This window comes from Bombus bifarius, unplaced genomic scaffold (genome assembly GCF_011952205.1).
Source record: "Bombus bifarius isolate JDL3187 unplaced genomic scaffold, Bbif_JDL3187 scf7180000008239, whole genome shotgun sequence".
Taxonomy (NCBI): Eukaryota; Metazoa; Arthropoda; class Insecta; order Hymenoptera; family Apidae; genus Bombus; species Bombus bifarius.
In genome coordinates this window covers 500,542-516,849 of record NW_022884533.1, presented here as the reverse complement: position 1 = coordinate 516,849, position 16,308 = coordinate 500,542, and the positions used below count along the sequence as shown (strand labels likewise).

The 16,308-nt window shown below is 49.3% G+C and overlaps 1 protein-coding gene across 1 annotated transcript in view; it reads right to left on the bottom strand.

Annotated features, from left to right (window-relative positions):
- The window catches only part of LOC117211521 (hemicentin-1-like), a 102,201-nt gene that overhangs the window by 26,593 nt on the left and 59,300 nt on the right, over positions 1 to 16,308 (bottom strand). The window contains exon 2 of the mRNA XM_033455488.1: positions 4,853 to 4,980. Within this exon, the coding sequence (XP_033311379.1) occupies positions 4,853 to 4,980 (128 nt within the window). The remainder of the gene's footprint in view (positions 1 to 4,852; positions 4,981 to 16,308) is intronic.

Here is a 16,308-nt window from a genome sequence, read left to right as displayed (position 1 = left end):
TTAATATCGTACACCTCGTAATATCGTAGCCGATACAAGCTTTGAGTAACATTCTCCGCTTGATTTGCAGCGTCAACGTGTATTTGCTTCTTTAATTAGTGGAGACAAGAGAAAGAAAAGTGGTAAGGGCGGTCTTCTTATCGCGCAAACGGACGACGCTCTGCCAGGTAACGCGAGCGTCGATCCGCGAATCGTTTACCACCAAGTTCAACGATTCCGCTATCTTTCTCGACACGATGTTTCACTGACTTCGAATTCCACCGCCATTATTCCGTTTAATCAGGCGGTTCGCGCGCCGGTTACCGTACACCGCCTCCTTAAGTTCGATGCAGTCGCGTGCTCGCACGGACAAGAAGCAGGTGAAAAAGGGGCTGAAAATACGCGTGCAAGAAGAAATCGCGTCAAAGATCTGCTCCCAAGCAGGCTCGGTCAAAAGCTTTGCCCGTGTCTGAAAACTCGTGGACCTTTCGTCGCCCTTTTCGTTTCTCCGACAATCACCGTCCTCTTCTCACCCTCTCGTTGGCACGCTTTTTGCTCGAACGCGGCCGGCTTTTCACCCCTGGCTGGCGACTTTTTTTCAGTCGAGCCGTTGTAACGACTTCAATTTAGAGGTACGTTCGCAGCATACCCGACGACGACGAGCACGACCAACCCCTGTCCCTCCGCGCCAGCTCGCCCCTCGTCCTTCTTTCTCTGTCAGGACGCGTCGCGACAAACGGCGACGAAGCAAGTTTTTCGTCGCGTAGAGGCAAGGCGCGTTCGCGACTCGCTCTCTTCTCTCGGACAAGGAAAAGGCGAGAAGGGACACGAGTCGCGATGGTGGAAGAAAGTCAAAGTGGAGCGGAAACCGGTGGACGCGAGTCGGACGCGCAGAGGAAGAGGAAGCGGCGCAAGAAACTCGCCGGAAACGTGGCTGAACGACGCGTTTAGCTTCGCAATTGCCGTAATAAAATCGTCTGGCATTAAATCTTGCAGAAGAGACGCGGCATCGTCCCTTTTTCCTTCGTTTCTTCTTACGAGGCGGCCTTCACGAGCGCGTTAACGCGTTTGTTTATTCCGGAACAAACCCGAGGAAAAATTTATCGCGCTCAACGGGAAACAAGTGGGATAGGGAAAACGGAATACGGAAGGAAGAAAAGATTAAGAGGCGGTTACACGGCGTCTCTTCCGAAAATTTTGGAACGCGCGGCCAAGTATTTTTCTCGTGACCCAGCTTCCTGGAAAGCGTAATTTGCTGGCGCGAACGGCAGAAAAATTACGGCTCTTGACCCGCCCGACAATACGGCCCGAGGAAAACGCGGCGGGCTCGGCGCAACTGTAGCGCATTTATATTTTGATTCACCAGGTTCGCTTCCTTGTCGCCATCACCGCGTTCAACGATTTTACAAGCCGTCTGCAACGCGGCAAAGGTAAACTCTATTTTTTCCTCTCTGCTGCGTTTCAACCTGGCGTGTAAACGCTTCATTCCCGTTCGAAAATTTAATGAAAACTGAAAACTTCCGCTTGTCGAATGAAAACGTTAATCGACTCTCCGATCAAATTCAAAGTTCTCGATGATCGCGAACGATCGTTGAAGCGCCAAGTGGTTTCGTGCGATGAAAAAGCGTAGCCGGATCGACGCCACTCGATAATTTTGCGGTAACGTCGCGATACTCTCGACACGATGACATGAAATGAAAAAAAATATATATATATATATACACATACATATATACATACAGATATATTAAGCGCATGAAAATATCGCACAGTTCGAACTTTGACGTCGAGATCGTGCTACAGTTATCCTCCATTGTTAGCCACCGCCGGGTCTTTTCATCGTCTGGGCAATGCGCAGAGGACCATGAAGAACTTAATTACAAGGAAAAGACGATTACGCGAATAGAGGGGTGAGTGGAAAAGAAAGTGGGATAGTAGAGAGAAGAAGGATCGAGACGAGGAAAGTCGGCCGGTTTGCGGAGGCAGTTGCGCGACGGAATAAAAAGTTTCGTCAGGATTAACGATAACGACGATAATGAAGCCGCGTGTCACCGACGACCTGGACGGACGATCATTGTTCGACGTCGGATATCCCAGAGTCTTGGAAATCTTTTCTTCTCCACCGGTTCGCGAGATGTTCCCTTTTTCCTTCGATCGTGAAACGATGCTACACCCCTCCCACTTTCTCGAGCGAAAGATTTCGCAGGAAGAAGCGAAGGTCTCGCAGATCGACGAGTCAGCTTTTTGCATAAATATTCCAGTGGAAATTTCGTGCCTGGTCCTGTACCTAGGCGAGCGATAACGTCGGCCCATTGAATGGTAGAACAGCGAATTCTCATCTAAATTCACGCAGGGAGTGCGTTCCAGTTATGAAATTGCACTTGGGCAACTGTTTCGCGTAGCGATGTCGCGCGCAAGCGACCGCGAGGTCGGACGAGTTGCACTGACCGCAAGAGGACACAGACGAAGAACGATGCAAATCTGTTCGCAGGAAATTGCATCCTTTGTTAAACGTCGTATCATCGCCAACTTTCTCCCTTTTTCGTCCTATTCGCACGCTACAACTTTGGCCCTAACTCTCGGCGTCGCTCGATCAACCGTCGTTCTTCCTTCGTCTCTCCTATTCCTGCGTTCGTACCATCGAGCATCGAGAATTTCCCAACGCTTTCAGACCATCTCGTCTTCGATCGCGTGCCAGACGGATAAATATACGCTCGCGCGCTACCTTCGACGTACGTGGCTCGCATAGGCGGCGAGGAAAAGTTACGCGCCTCTCTTACGTAGCGCGACTCGGTCCCTCGGTGGCCGTACGTACATTAGGCGACGTATAGATACAAACGACCTGGCCTGTTTTCCAAAAACAATTGGCTCGGCGACGAAACTCGAAAGAAGTTGTCGTCCTCGAAAGAAGACGAATCGCGTTGCCGTTGCCAGTGGCGAGCGCGCGTGCTAACGGCGGCGCTGTTCAGCCAAGAAAAGTCGAGACTTTTCGAGCGGAACGAGCTTTCTTAGATCTTTTCAAATTCGTTGGATTCGTTCCGAGAAAAATACGCAGCGCGGATGTGGTTAGTGAATACCTTCCTGTGGCAACAACCGCCTGCTCCTCGCGGACTTTAAGTAGGTAATTGCGAGTAAATGAGGTGGTCCATGGCCGCACACTCGCGCAGTTACGCGGTAAAAAATGTAGACGCGGCTGAAAAGATGACTCGGATTTAATTAAAAAATTTTTTTAAACGGATAATCCGTGCGCCCACGTTGAATACCGGCATTACCGACACGGTACTTTCTTTAACCGTAGACGCATTCACTCGGCAATTTGTTCAGCAGCTGTGCGGCACGCCGTACTAGACGTAAGAACCTGGTGCTGAGAATAGATTTCGAAAAACTGAAAAGACGACGACTCGTTTAAGGATCCGTAAGCGCTTATGCGAATATACGCTGTGTAGTTTGCACGTGTTCGATATGTACATATAGGGCAGGAAGGGCAAATAACGGTGTAGGGCTATCGTACGCGATCGCAACAGATTTCTGTAATCGTCAATGGTGCGTGATAAAAATACGAATAATTTTTGTTTTGATTTTCAATTCTTTATGGAAACTTTGACCATGCGGGGATTCGATTGAAATTGATTTACACGGCAGCCAATATAGAGGTCGGTTAATCGAATCCGTTGCTTCTGCCTCGTGTATTTGTTAATTTAAAAGGTAATGTTCGTGCACACGCATGAAATACCATAGGTACTTGCCAGGTTACGGCAGATAATCTATGGAGTATTTATTCGACCGTATTTCCGCGTTTATTTCCCTTTTATTTTTTTTATCCATTCTCAATTACACTCTACGGACACGAGCTTCAACCTGAAATTCAACCTCGCGCTACGATGAGTTTCGCATTAATTTTCTCTCTTTTTTCTTTCTTTCTTTACTTCGAATCACTTTGTAGCTTGCTTTCTCGTGGTTTTACTCTCCAAGACTCGTCTATACCCCGCTGGATCGTAAATGCGTCCGTACAATACGATGCGTCGTAATATTTCACTTAAGTTCGAGCAGTCGACTCGGTTGCCTCGCAGTCAACGACGAACAAGTATTTATTGTCGGTAGACACGTAACGTCCACTTTCGGTCAGAAACTTATCTCGAGCGAAGTTTACTGGCACCGAGGCAAACGGAGAAAAGTTGGCTGCCAGGAGGTTACAGTGCTGGTAACAATGAACTATCCGGAATCGCGATAGACGGGGGCGCGCCAAGACGAAGGTCCTTTTCTTCCACTCTCCATTTCCCGGGTGCTCTCGGTCAGAGATAACGGCATGCGTGATTTTTCAAATTCTACGTACTTCGACCGTCGTACTTGGAACGCAAGTCGACGAGGGGTAGAAACTTTTTGTTCTAAAAAAGGAAAAATACTTCTATCCTTTTCTCTGCTGACACAACCTTTAATTATCTTTGTCCAATCATCATCATCTTTTTTTCATCGTTCAACGCTATTATTCGACGTTCGAAAGACCGACGGTTCGACCTCGCTCGAGCACACTGGTCTTTCTAATTCCATGCACGTCGTCCTGTTTGTGGGTTAAATTTTTTCAAGCTCCTTTCGCGCCAGTATCCTTCTTTCTCTTCTAATATTCTTTTTCAATAGCTCTTTTAGCTCTTTTCACGTGCGTTTTGAAATTCGAAGGATAGGAACGGCGAGAGTCACGCAACCGTTTAGGATCGCCGATTTATTTCACAGGCAAATTCGATGAAAATGGAATTCACAGTCGATGGGCTAAATGCCGGACAGCTATGGCGAATAATAGACCTATATATACCTATATATCGATACGATGCGTGGTTCTACCGTTAAGAAAACTCGCGGATAAATCGTTCGTACTTACTTTTTGATCCTTCTGCCAGATACACTGTCCTCTCTTGCCGAGTACGCGGCAGATCATCTTGGCGTCTTGGCCGGGATTCACCTCGGTATATTGCGGTGACTCTTCGAATTGCTGAATGCCACGGCACACTGTAAGCAAGCGAACAAGCGAAGTCATTAACTCCGACACGGATTCTTGCGAACGATACTTTTAACGATATCGACGGGCGCCTTCAACTTCTCCTCGCATAGTTTAACGCGCGATAAAAGAAATTCTCGCATCGGGGCCGAACCAATGGAAAGTTTTGTTTTCAAGCGATGAGGAGATAACAGAAGCAACCGTATAAGCGTCGGTTTATCCAGGTATTAAAGCAGACCGGCGCTCGTTAAAGTTGTTATTTAATTCGCAACTTCGATAAATTCGTTTAACTCGCCCGTTCCCAGTCCGGACCTTCGGTTTTCATCTCGCAGCTTCCCGATAAATTCTATCAACGGGATAATCGGGTTCGACGGTGAAAACGATGCGTCCTTAATTTTCACGATGGAGAATCTTTACTTTGATTAAAATAGAACGGGTGTCGGTGACGCGCGCGTCACTCGTTCGTCGGATCTGAAAATTCTACTTGGTAAATAACGAACGTCGGCTGAACGGAACAATTCCGATGACAATAGAAGCGGATAAGCACCGTCGTCTGTTATTCATATTTTTCGATGACAAATCCTGCGTGAAATCTGGAACGACCAGAGGGACCGCTCAATGCGTGGCGTTCTTGTCCATTTGACGTTTCGTTTGCAACGTCGGCGACGTGAAAATTTTATGCGAGCGAGCGACCACGGCCGCATCGTTCCCGTCGGATTGCGATGTTAAAAATTCAATTTTTTCACCGAGATGGGAGTGTTTTTTTTTTCACCAGGCGTACGGTTACGCGGCCACGAAAATAACTTTGCAAAATTAACAAACCGCCGTGCCGGTACCGTTACGTCCCCGTCCCGTCGTGTTTTATGGCCGTGAAAATGAACGTTACCTTGCGAAACGACCGTACGACCAACCAACCTTCCTTCCGCGCGCCACTTCGCGTCACGACGACGCGAAACGATGGCCCGCTCGGGATATTGAAACCGTCCCAACGAATGCGAGTCGCCGGCGAGAACAAACAGGCGTGAGTTCGCGGGGATCTTCGATAAGCCGGCGGCGGACTCGCGGAAAATAATTTATAGCGGTGATTCACGGCCGAGACAAAGACCTTAGCCAAAGTTACAGCGTAACTTGCCGAGAATTATGCATTCCCGGGCCGAACTGGCCGACTTATTTTCACCGACTGGCAGAGATAAAGCGGAATTCGCGGAGTTCCGGCTAGTTATCCCGCGAAGGGCTTATGAATTAATATCGCGGGTATCGAGAATACTTGGAGAGAATATTTTAGCGGAATATTCGGGTCGAGGTAGGAGGAATCGGATCGATCGGACGGTGAAATAAAATCTAATATTCATCGTCGTAACTATGCTCGTAGAATCTCCGGCCGAGCCGGATGGCAAGGAACGGCGCCCGAGGAAACGAACCGATCGCCGATCGCCTGTTTACGGTAAAAGTTAAGGAGTTTCGCAACAGGTCGGCCAGTGGATAAATTCGAGGTTTCCCATCAGCCGCTTTACGTTCCGCTCGTTCGTCGAGTTTGTATCGCCCGTTTCGAACAGAGCAGAGCAAATGTGTTTGCAACAAAATCCAGCAAATTTGACGATCCACGACGATCGACGTTGAAAGGAAACAAACGAACTGCAGTTTTTCCTTGTCGATTCTTTACGGCCGAATAGGAAGAATCTCGCGCTTTTCGAGGCCAAAACTGATACTCCGAATTCGCAACAGAGCTTTCGTGTCGACGTAGGAAAATCGCGCCATCGATACGCGACCGAGTTAAACGATCGACGTGTTTTCTACTTGGCGTACAGCGGGAAATTTACGAGACCCTTTCGCGAACAAGCGAATCAACGCGATGTCGCGAGCATCGCGCGATAAAAATCCTTTATCCTGTTATTAGTAGCGGGCCGGTATTTCCCTCTTTCTCGATTCCTGCGTTTCAGTCGCTCTTCTCTCGATTCGTCGACGTGCTTTCGGTGCTCGCCCGTATTACGGTTTTCCGTCTCGCTGGTTCGTACTGATTGGCTTCTGAATCGTCCAATTATTAATCTCTCATCTGGTTTTCCATGGAAGGCTAAACCGGTCAGGTGGCGCGTGATAGGTCGTTTGGCGGAATCATTCGACTGTACGTATTAATCAAGTTTGTGGGCCAAGCACCAGCCGTGTCTGTCGTTGGCTTCCCGCGATTCTCTGTTATCTCGTTTCATATCTCGCTGGGGGCACGGTTTAATCGTGGACGATAAACGATCACCTTCTTTAAATCGTTTCATCGCAAAGGAGCCTCTCCGTTTATTTTAGCGGCAGTCGTTTGGCGGATTCGCGACCGACTAGCCGGAGCTAATCGCGTACGCTCGATCGAGCCGACCGGTGCCAAATCTGTTCTATTAATTTCGAAGGTTCGGCCCGAAAGAGTATGGCGGGTTAATCTTATCGACATGCTCCGTGGTATCGATCGAAGAGGGCAAAAAGCCGGAACCTTGTCTAGGAACGAACCACGTAATGCCGTCAATGCGAGCAATTTCACGCCAAGCGACTCCCGCCCCGATTCGATGTTCGATTGTACCCGCGGATTACGAAGCAATTATACCCGCTTCTCTCGTGTCCGATCGGCTAAAGAGCTGACCTTTTCGACATCGTCGACCGTTCGTAATTTGTTTCCGACCCGGCCGACCGATCCTGCGCGCTTATTATTACTCTCGTATCGCGAGATCTTCTTGATCGATCGAGGTTCCTTCAACTCGTTCGTAGAAAAATACTCGTTTCTTTAGCGCTCGAACGTCGGCTGAAATATCGTTGAACTTATCTTCGGTAACGAATCCGCCAGGCATTTTCGGAAAATCTTCGAGGCACTGTCGGCCGCCCGACGTAATTAATTATCGGTATTTGTCGTGGTAACGAGGCCATTATCTTGCTACCATACACTTATATCCCGGAATATTTCACGAGTACCTCGGAGAACGTCTTAGCTAGGAGCGCGCGAACGGCTGAGCTAATTTTCCAGAGAAGACCAATTTTTATCCTCGCGCTTACGCATACCCGGGGAATCCGAAACGATTTAAAAGAACGAGAACAGATGGAATTACGAAAACATGGGGAACCGAGCCAGTTGGAAAGAGCTTCGTGTCCGTACGATGGCTTTTTCCGATCTACTCGTCGGTCGGACATCTTTCTACGAAAATGTAAAACAGATACGGCATTTGCAGAGCTCGGTACTTGCCGCAAAGTTTTACGACCGCCTCTCCCTCTTGCATCGAACTGAACAAAGAGAAATTATCTTGCTCCAGCCGTTTCTCCGGAAACGTAGAAAGAACGTAAGGACAAAAAGAAGCAGCGCGACGGAAAAAGGTTTCTGTAACACGTGTTTGAGCAAGGAAAAATTAACGACCTGTTGTTTTCGCAGTTCGTTTTGCTCTGGCCCTTTCTACTTAATGCAGCCGGTGAATACTTTATTCGAATCGAGGAAACGAATGGGCATCTTAAGTGTTCTCTAAATGAGCGTTCCTCCGCGAGATTAACTCGCGTCTCGCGGACCGACGAATCCGCCATGATTGGTCACCGGCGAGAATGGATTGCAGAGCAAATTCTTCGCAACTACAGTGAACGATTTTCCGATAAACAGGGAGAGAGACAGAGGCAGAGAGAGAGAGAGAGAGAGAGACGATCTGTGAAAGCCGGTTACCGCCCGAGCGCATTTACATCGATCCATCGGTACGCGGAACGATAATTTAAAAGGACAACGTTTTCGCAGCACTTCCGCTTCGACCTGTCGATCGGAAGAAGCAAAAAGGAAAACAGGCCGGGGGAAAAAAAGGGAACGTTACATTGCGCGAGGGATAACAAATGCGCCGGCTGCCGTAACTTGGCGAGCGACGTTGCGACGTTCGAGCTTCCAGCTTCCAGAAGGGGAGAAGGTTTTAGATAAAAGCGCGCATGGAAAAATCTTTGTTCGTACGATCGACGTACGCGTCGGCTACCTAATTTTCCCTTTGTTGAAGTGGTTACCGCTTCTAAGAAAACTCTACATCTGATCTGTTTAGTTTTCTCAAGCACCGAAGCCATCGACAGCGTGTAGACAAAAGACTGCGACGAAGACAGACCATAAACGGTAGACAGGCGACGTTGTCTTCGGGGTTTTCAGTTATTGGGTAACGCAGCTAGCGTGCGGATCTGGTCCAGCTCAAATTGTATTCTTGCTTATAATTACACTTCTATTTAGGTATATTTTCTGCCTCACAATTTATCCACGAGTTTTCTCTGTTTACACATCGAATAATCTCAACACCTTTTAATACGAGCGAGGCGGAATCAACGCGACAGTAGAGGCAGTAAATCGCGTCGGATATATTTTCTTCGGCCGTAGAAACCGGTCTCCTTTAAAAAACTTTTAAAAACACAACAGCTCTCGGCCCGCACCGCTTTTCCCTTTAATTTATTTTCTCCAGCCGAAACAGTTTCGGCGGAATTTCGCGAATAACGAACGTTAGGATACGTTTCTTCTCCGGTTAAATGAAACAGCGATGTTCGAGCAAAGGGGGTGAATTAAAAAGGAGGAGGCAAGGGGTTGCAGGCAGGTAGAAGAAGAAAAAACTGCTAGTGTCAATATATCGTCGGACCTGTGACAGTTTTTAATCGCAGAAGTACGTTATTGGTGATTCTCTGTACATCGTATTCTCTCCTACTCGAACACCGCATATATTTTTTTTCCCCGCTGTGTACATACTCGCGTCGGACTTTTGCCTCTATCGATGTTGCCGTTATATTCACGAGACCTGCATATATCCACACGGTGGTACATACCTTTTCTTCGTCGACGCTCGTCGATGTTGTTGCGAATTAAATGCGACGCGATACGTATCGAACCCGTTACGAGATACACGCGGAGTTGGTCGCGCCGCACCGCGTTCTTCCGATACGAGTGCCACGATACAATAGCGTTCGATATCGATCCGTTTTGGCCGGGCCGGCCTTCCAATTTTCAAAAATGTTGCCAAGTCACCTTTCGCTTCTTACGCGCGTACGCGTGGGGCCTGTCAATCCCTTCGGGCGCGAACGTTCGTTTACGTTATCGACGGCAGCGAAACAAGAATAGGGAAGGGAACGTATCTGCCGTGAATACGAACAGCTTGTAGGATTTGCAAATTTAAATTCACCGTTGTGTCGGCGGCAATAAGCGAGCCGGCAGCGCGATGTCGCGCTTTATCGTGATTAAATGTCAACACGATCGGAGGCCAGCGATATCGAGTTATCTAAAATTTTTCCAATTACGAAACTGGCGAAACTACGTACGAGGCCACTTGACCGGGTCACTGGCATCCGATCATCACCGATCTGCCGGACTCCATGGTATTTCGTATCGCCGCAACATTTTCATCGGTATCGTGGCCGACGATCGGCCAGTTAACCCGTGTCGTTGCACCGTTCGAAAATTGTTTTATCGCCACGACGGCTTGTTACATCCTTGGTCGCGTTAGCGTCGACCATCCACGCTCCCTACCCGTGTTTCATCGTTCATCGATTAATTTCGCCAAGGCGAAACGCGCAAATTTAATAGCAACCGAACGTAATCGACGAGCATCGACGACTCCCACCGTCCCTTAACCGTCCCCCCTGCCCCTTCGCCGCTTGTTAGCCATTTTTACACCGTCGCTGATGCATTACGAATTCACAGGTGGAAACTCGGCGGGCGTCGGCTCGTAAAGGGCGAATAACCTCCTTTAAATGCCCGCCTCGATCCACCGGATCGGTAATTAAATTGTTGCGCGAATTAGCGCGAGCGTTGGCTCGTGCACACAGAGCCGCGCTTTTCCGCCTCCCCCCCTCCCCCGTTCACTTTCTGCGGTTCGACCGAGTATCGCGGAATAAAATTTCTCGATGGCCTCTCTTACCTCTATTGCCTCGGTTACGCGGCAAACACGCTCGCCCGGAACGAGCCACTCCACCGAAAAATTACGGTTTCAAAGAGCTACGGGTAATCCTCGTTGTTTTTCGTCTAACTGGTCTCCGGGCGTTTTCCGCGTTTTCCAGCAGCGGCCGTGCGTAAAGCAAATTCACGTCGACGTCACGGGATGTCGCGAGATCGTCGCCAACTGCTGCTCTTTGGTAATTGTCAGGCAAATCAACCTATCCACGACAAGGGATCGAAACGGAACGCGCAAGGTTTTGCACGGAAGCCGGTTGAACTCGACGCCGAGAACGCGATTTCGGTTTTCACGTCGTCCAGTGTTTTCCCTCGTTTATCCTCGGCCACGGCTTTATGAAAGGCTATCTGTCTTAATATTTGGTCGACACACAGCCTGCGCGAGTTTCGCGCATCGAACGCGAACGCGTTTCACCGACCAGCTTCCCCTCCAATTATGTTGATACAGTCTACAGGCAGTTTTAGCTTTCTCGTTTTTCACGCAACGCGTACGCGGCACGACGATCCTTTCACCCGGTGGAGATTCTCTCTGTCTGATGGCGATACGCAGCCCTGTATTTATTTTCTGGCAAGTAGGATAGTTTTTTCCACGATTGGACAGCGCTTGGGCAAACGGATTTTATTTGGACGGCACTCCGGGAGAAATGTTTGCAACGACTATTGGAAAATATCGGCAACGATTCGTTTCTCTGCGAATTTCCGCCGTCTCCGCTGAGAGTAGATTAACTTTTTTCGCGATACTCGCCGGAGGATACGATCGTAACGAATAATTCCTGTCGGTACCCCTTCTTTTTTTACGCGTCATGATTTTATCGTAAAACATTTAGTACGTTTCGATCGACGCCCCTTGCCCCTCCGCAGAGGCAAAATATTTCCATACGCTCTGACAAAATTGTTTTCGCACATCGTGTAAAACCAACCGTTACCGCTCTTCATATCTGTTGCAATTTTCATTCAAGCGTTTCACTGTTTTACGAATAAAACTATGCAAATAAAACACTCGACCGACGGATTGTCGATTCCTCACGTATCTAGCACGAAAAAAATATTTATTGCCAACAATGACAAAAGTCACCGTGTGTGTGTGTGTGTGTGTGTGTGTGTCGCTAGCGTACGGTTTTTTCAAACTGCAATCGTTGACCATCCCATGGAATAAACCGTAACGTTAAACGTAATCGCGCGAACGCAAAGGATCGCGCTGTCGCGTCGTCGTCGCGAAAAGTTAAACGCGCTGAAACGGAAAAAGGTGGCCGCGACAGCGCAGTGCCGCGCAAACTTCTGTTTCAATTCGGATTACAGGAACGCGTAAAATTACCAGGCCGGTGTAATATACGAGTGACGTGGATCGGGTATTAAATTACAGTAAAGGATAGGAGGGAAGGGCCGTATCAAAATTTCGTAGGAAACGTTTCAGCACTTTTCGAGGAGTGTCGGTGGAAATCTAATTAACGCGAGTCCGTTTTTAGCTTGGTTTTTTGACGGGCGAAAAAAATTTTTCAGCGCAAAAAATAGGGGATAGGAGCAAAGGAAATAAATGGGGAAAAAAGAGAGCGGCGAGGGAAAACGGGCAGCGATCCTCCGCGATTTCTGTATCCCGTGCAGCGGCGCGCGTTGAAATCCACAGTTTCGATCGATTTAATCTTTCGCATTTCCGACGTAAAACGTCATCGAGAACGGGTCAGTCGAATTTTTTCTCTGCCTGAAATTTTCATACGGTCCGCTCCACAATTTAATCTACACCCATCCCATCTCTCCCCTGTCTCTCTCTCTCTCTCTCTCTCTCTCTATCGGCGTAGCTTCCTTTTTTTCCCCCATAGCCCCGAAATAGTTGAACGCATTAATCCCCGAGGAATTCGCTGGCCAAAGCGACCTATATATAATGAAAGCTATTAGAACGATCATTGAAAACTGCCACGGTTCCACGAACATCGTTGACCATCGCAATTTTCATGTGGAATACGCGCGGTCGCCGTCGCTCCGTTACCGAAACGATAAACCGACTTAAACGCGGCATTAAACGTTACGTGGTAATCATCGCGGTGTAACGCGATTGCGAATTTTGCCGACGAATTTTCGCCTTTCGTTTCGTTATCCGTTCGTTCGAACGATCGTTTTCGTCGTATCCAGCTCGACGTCGCGTCGCGTCACGATCGATCGCGAAAGTTGCTGGATCGCGAGACTTGCGACCGCGTGGAGAACAACGGCGCGACTTAATCGAAAAAGTGACGGGCGCTGGATTCGAAGTTTAATCATGAATCTTGAATGAGCGCGTCGAGCCACGTCGTACTCCCAAGAGTTATTTCGACGTTTCCTGCGAATGTCGGTCGCGTTTCCGCTGTTACGTGTAAGAGGCGACGGACCAACTACGAATCCAAGTTTTAACCGAAGATATTTTTTCATGATTCTCGTAAAACGCATCCAGGGAAATTCCGTTGTGACGCGCGTGACCCGATTCTCCAGGCCGTGCAATCTGTTCGGCCCGATTTCGCGCCACATCTGCCTGCAACGTCTATTTCTATACCGTGCGAGAATCCCGAAAGGCACGACGACGTTCCTTTAAGTAATCACCGCCGGCTGTTTCGCGTTCGTTTCGATCGCGATCGAACGTGGGATTTTCATTTTCTCCTACGCCAAGTTTCTCGCCATTTCAGAGAGTGGTGGCGCACACATGGGCGCTCGGTGTATCGCGTCAGCCGAGTTACGAGCTTTCCACGTGCTTTCGTCGCGACGCGACACGCGTTAAACGTTCAAACAGGCGAGAAAGAAGGACGTTAGACCGATTGTTATTCCACAATTACGACTTCTCCCCGATGGTGTTCTCCGCGCCCTTTACACGGTTAACGAGGCAGCTGTGCGAGCACGTTTTTAATTGCGTTCCTTGGAAGCCGGCGGATCCTGACGTCGCTCGTCTAGGACGAATTCCGGAAACGGTGCGTTACAAAAGCCTCGAATTCAGAGGAAAAACGCGTGCAAGAAAATATCGCGCGCTCGCACGGGCTGACGGTCGCGAGGACGTGTCTCGGGTCCGGATGCACGGTCCATGGTAACGACGTTTCCGTGTTTCGAGAGTCGGGCGTCGTCGTCGGGCGAAAAAAAAGGGCTCTCGGTAAAAACTCGCGTGGATCTCCTCGTTAACGAGGATCGCGCAGCCTTTGTAAAAGGCGCGAGAAAGAGCCAAGGGGAAAAGAGTTTCACGATGAAAAACGCGTTGCTACTTTCTCTGCGAGCGACGCGCGGAAGCTCGCTTCGCTTCTGGATTCTCCTTCTTAAACGTCTGGATCGTCGATGCCATTGTTCGTCCCATACTCGCTGCCATTCATCGTCTCGCGTACAAAGCTGTACGTAACAAATGCGTCGGGCGATTCTTTCGATTTTCCATCGATCCCCGCGTAAAAGACGCCACGTCGCGCTATGCTCGTCATCGTTCGATCAACACCTTCGAATGGCTCGTAAAGAGCGCCGTCACCGAGAATATTCACTCGCCGCGTAATACGAATACTTGTTGCTCGTAGGATTCGAGTCGCGTTCCTTCCTCTTCGAGAGCAAAACTTGCACAGCTTTGCGAACGTATCGATTCACGCGCTACGTTCCGGCTATACATATCGTCGTTGGTGCAAGCTCGCTACACAATTTCGTCCGCCGAGGCTGTCGCTCGCTTATCTTCCGCTCGGACGTTTAACGTTCTCAGTTCGGTCTCGATTGTCCCGGACAATGGAGAACCGGCTATTCCATCACGATACAGCGAAATCGCGTAATGAAAATGGCGAGCGCGCAGGGATCGAGGGCTCGGGACGAGCACGGATTCGCGATACGTGGAAACGAGCACGATATGGCGAAAAAGAGAGAGGAGGATCGAGCGTGGTGGGATGTGCGAGGTTAAGGGGGAAAGGGATGGCTGGGTTTGTAGTACGCGATAATTCACTCTCGGTCGCAGAAGCGGCAGCCTCTGGAAATGGAGTCACCACCCCCTACGAGGCACAGGTCCCCGCGGCCCGGCCAAGGGGTGGCCGGCTTAAACGGGTTTGTATCCCCGATGAGGACCGAATTAGGTTAGCACGAAAACAGCCTATACACCGTACTCTCTTCTCTTTCGACTTTCCTGCAATCTACACCACCGACTACGTCCCTACAGCTCGACCTTCCCCTGCAAACTATTCCACCGATTCTCGTTTGGCCAACTATTTTCTACTTAGCTTTCCGGCGCGGTGTCGCCTCGCTGCGTTTACGCGTTCCAGATGCGGTCGCAACCAGCTGTTCTATCGAAGTTTCAGCGTTACACTTGAGGATACGCGCGCTACTTTGCGTTGTTCGTTGCTTTGGTTGTTCGTGCCCCCACCCCCACCCCTCTCCTGATTCAAAGCAGAGGTGAATTGAAAGTAACCGCGAATTTCAACATGGACGAGGAAGATATCTCGTTCGAGGAAGATGATTCGATAAGAGGAACAGGTGACAGCCATTCTCGGTAGACGAAACAACGCGCGTAAACTGCCCGAAATCGGCCAAAATTGCCGAATTATTACGCTAATTAGATAGGTGGGAAGCAAATTTCTATGGAACGTAGTGACGCCGTTAAATAGACTTTACCAATACCACTACTACCACTACCATTGAACCATCCGCTGTCAACAGCATCTGTACAGGCGCTGCAGACCTCGGCCGTTGTGTTGTTTCGCGTTCGCAACAAGCCGCCGATGACGAATTTTGAAAATGCCCGAACAAACTGGTTGACGCGACCGAACGAGCGGCGCGGGGCGCGACAGGGAGAAGGCTCGCGTCGCTGACGAGAATATTCCACGTTTTGTATTTTGATAAACGACCTCTAGAGAATTAAATTCCCAGCTCCCCTCCGGTTAGTCGCGGCCCCCACCCATTTTCCTAGCGTCCAACAGCCGGCTTTCCTCGTTTTTGACCGGACCATCTCGCTCTCTTTTTCTCCGTACCGCCTGTAACCGTAACGGGCCGCGTCCAGAACGTAACACAGATTAATCTGTTTGTTGATCCTATTCCCCTGCGCTTTTTTCGCCTCCGACCCCTTTTTCGTTGCTGTCCTCCTTGCCGTCTCACGCCGCGAGATTTTCTCTTGCGCCACGGCTGCGTCCAGCTGTACCTTTTAAATTCCACCGCATACCTTTCCTCCCTCCGACGAGCATCGCCCGTCCACGTCGTTTCATCACACCTCCTACTACCCCGCGTTTTTATTCCCGCACCCCTTTATTTTTGTTCACCACCCATCCTTCATCCTTCAGCGAGGCGCTACGAGACGTTTCTAAACCGGTCGGTGAAATTTCCCATTCTTCGATCGATCGGAACGCGCGAGGAAGACGAATCGCTTGCGAATTTTTCCTGTTTTCTTTGCGCGCGTGCAAGAATTTCCGCAGGGAAGCTGCGGAGAATTGCGCTCAGGCTTCGACGTTTCATCCGGGGT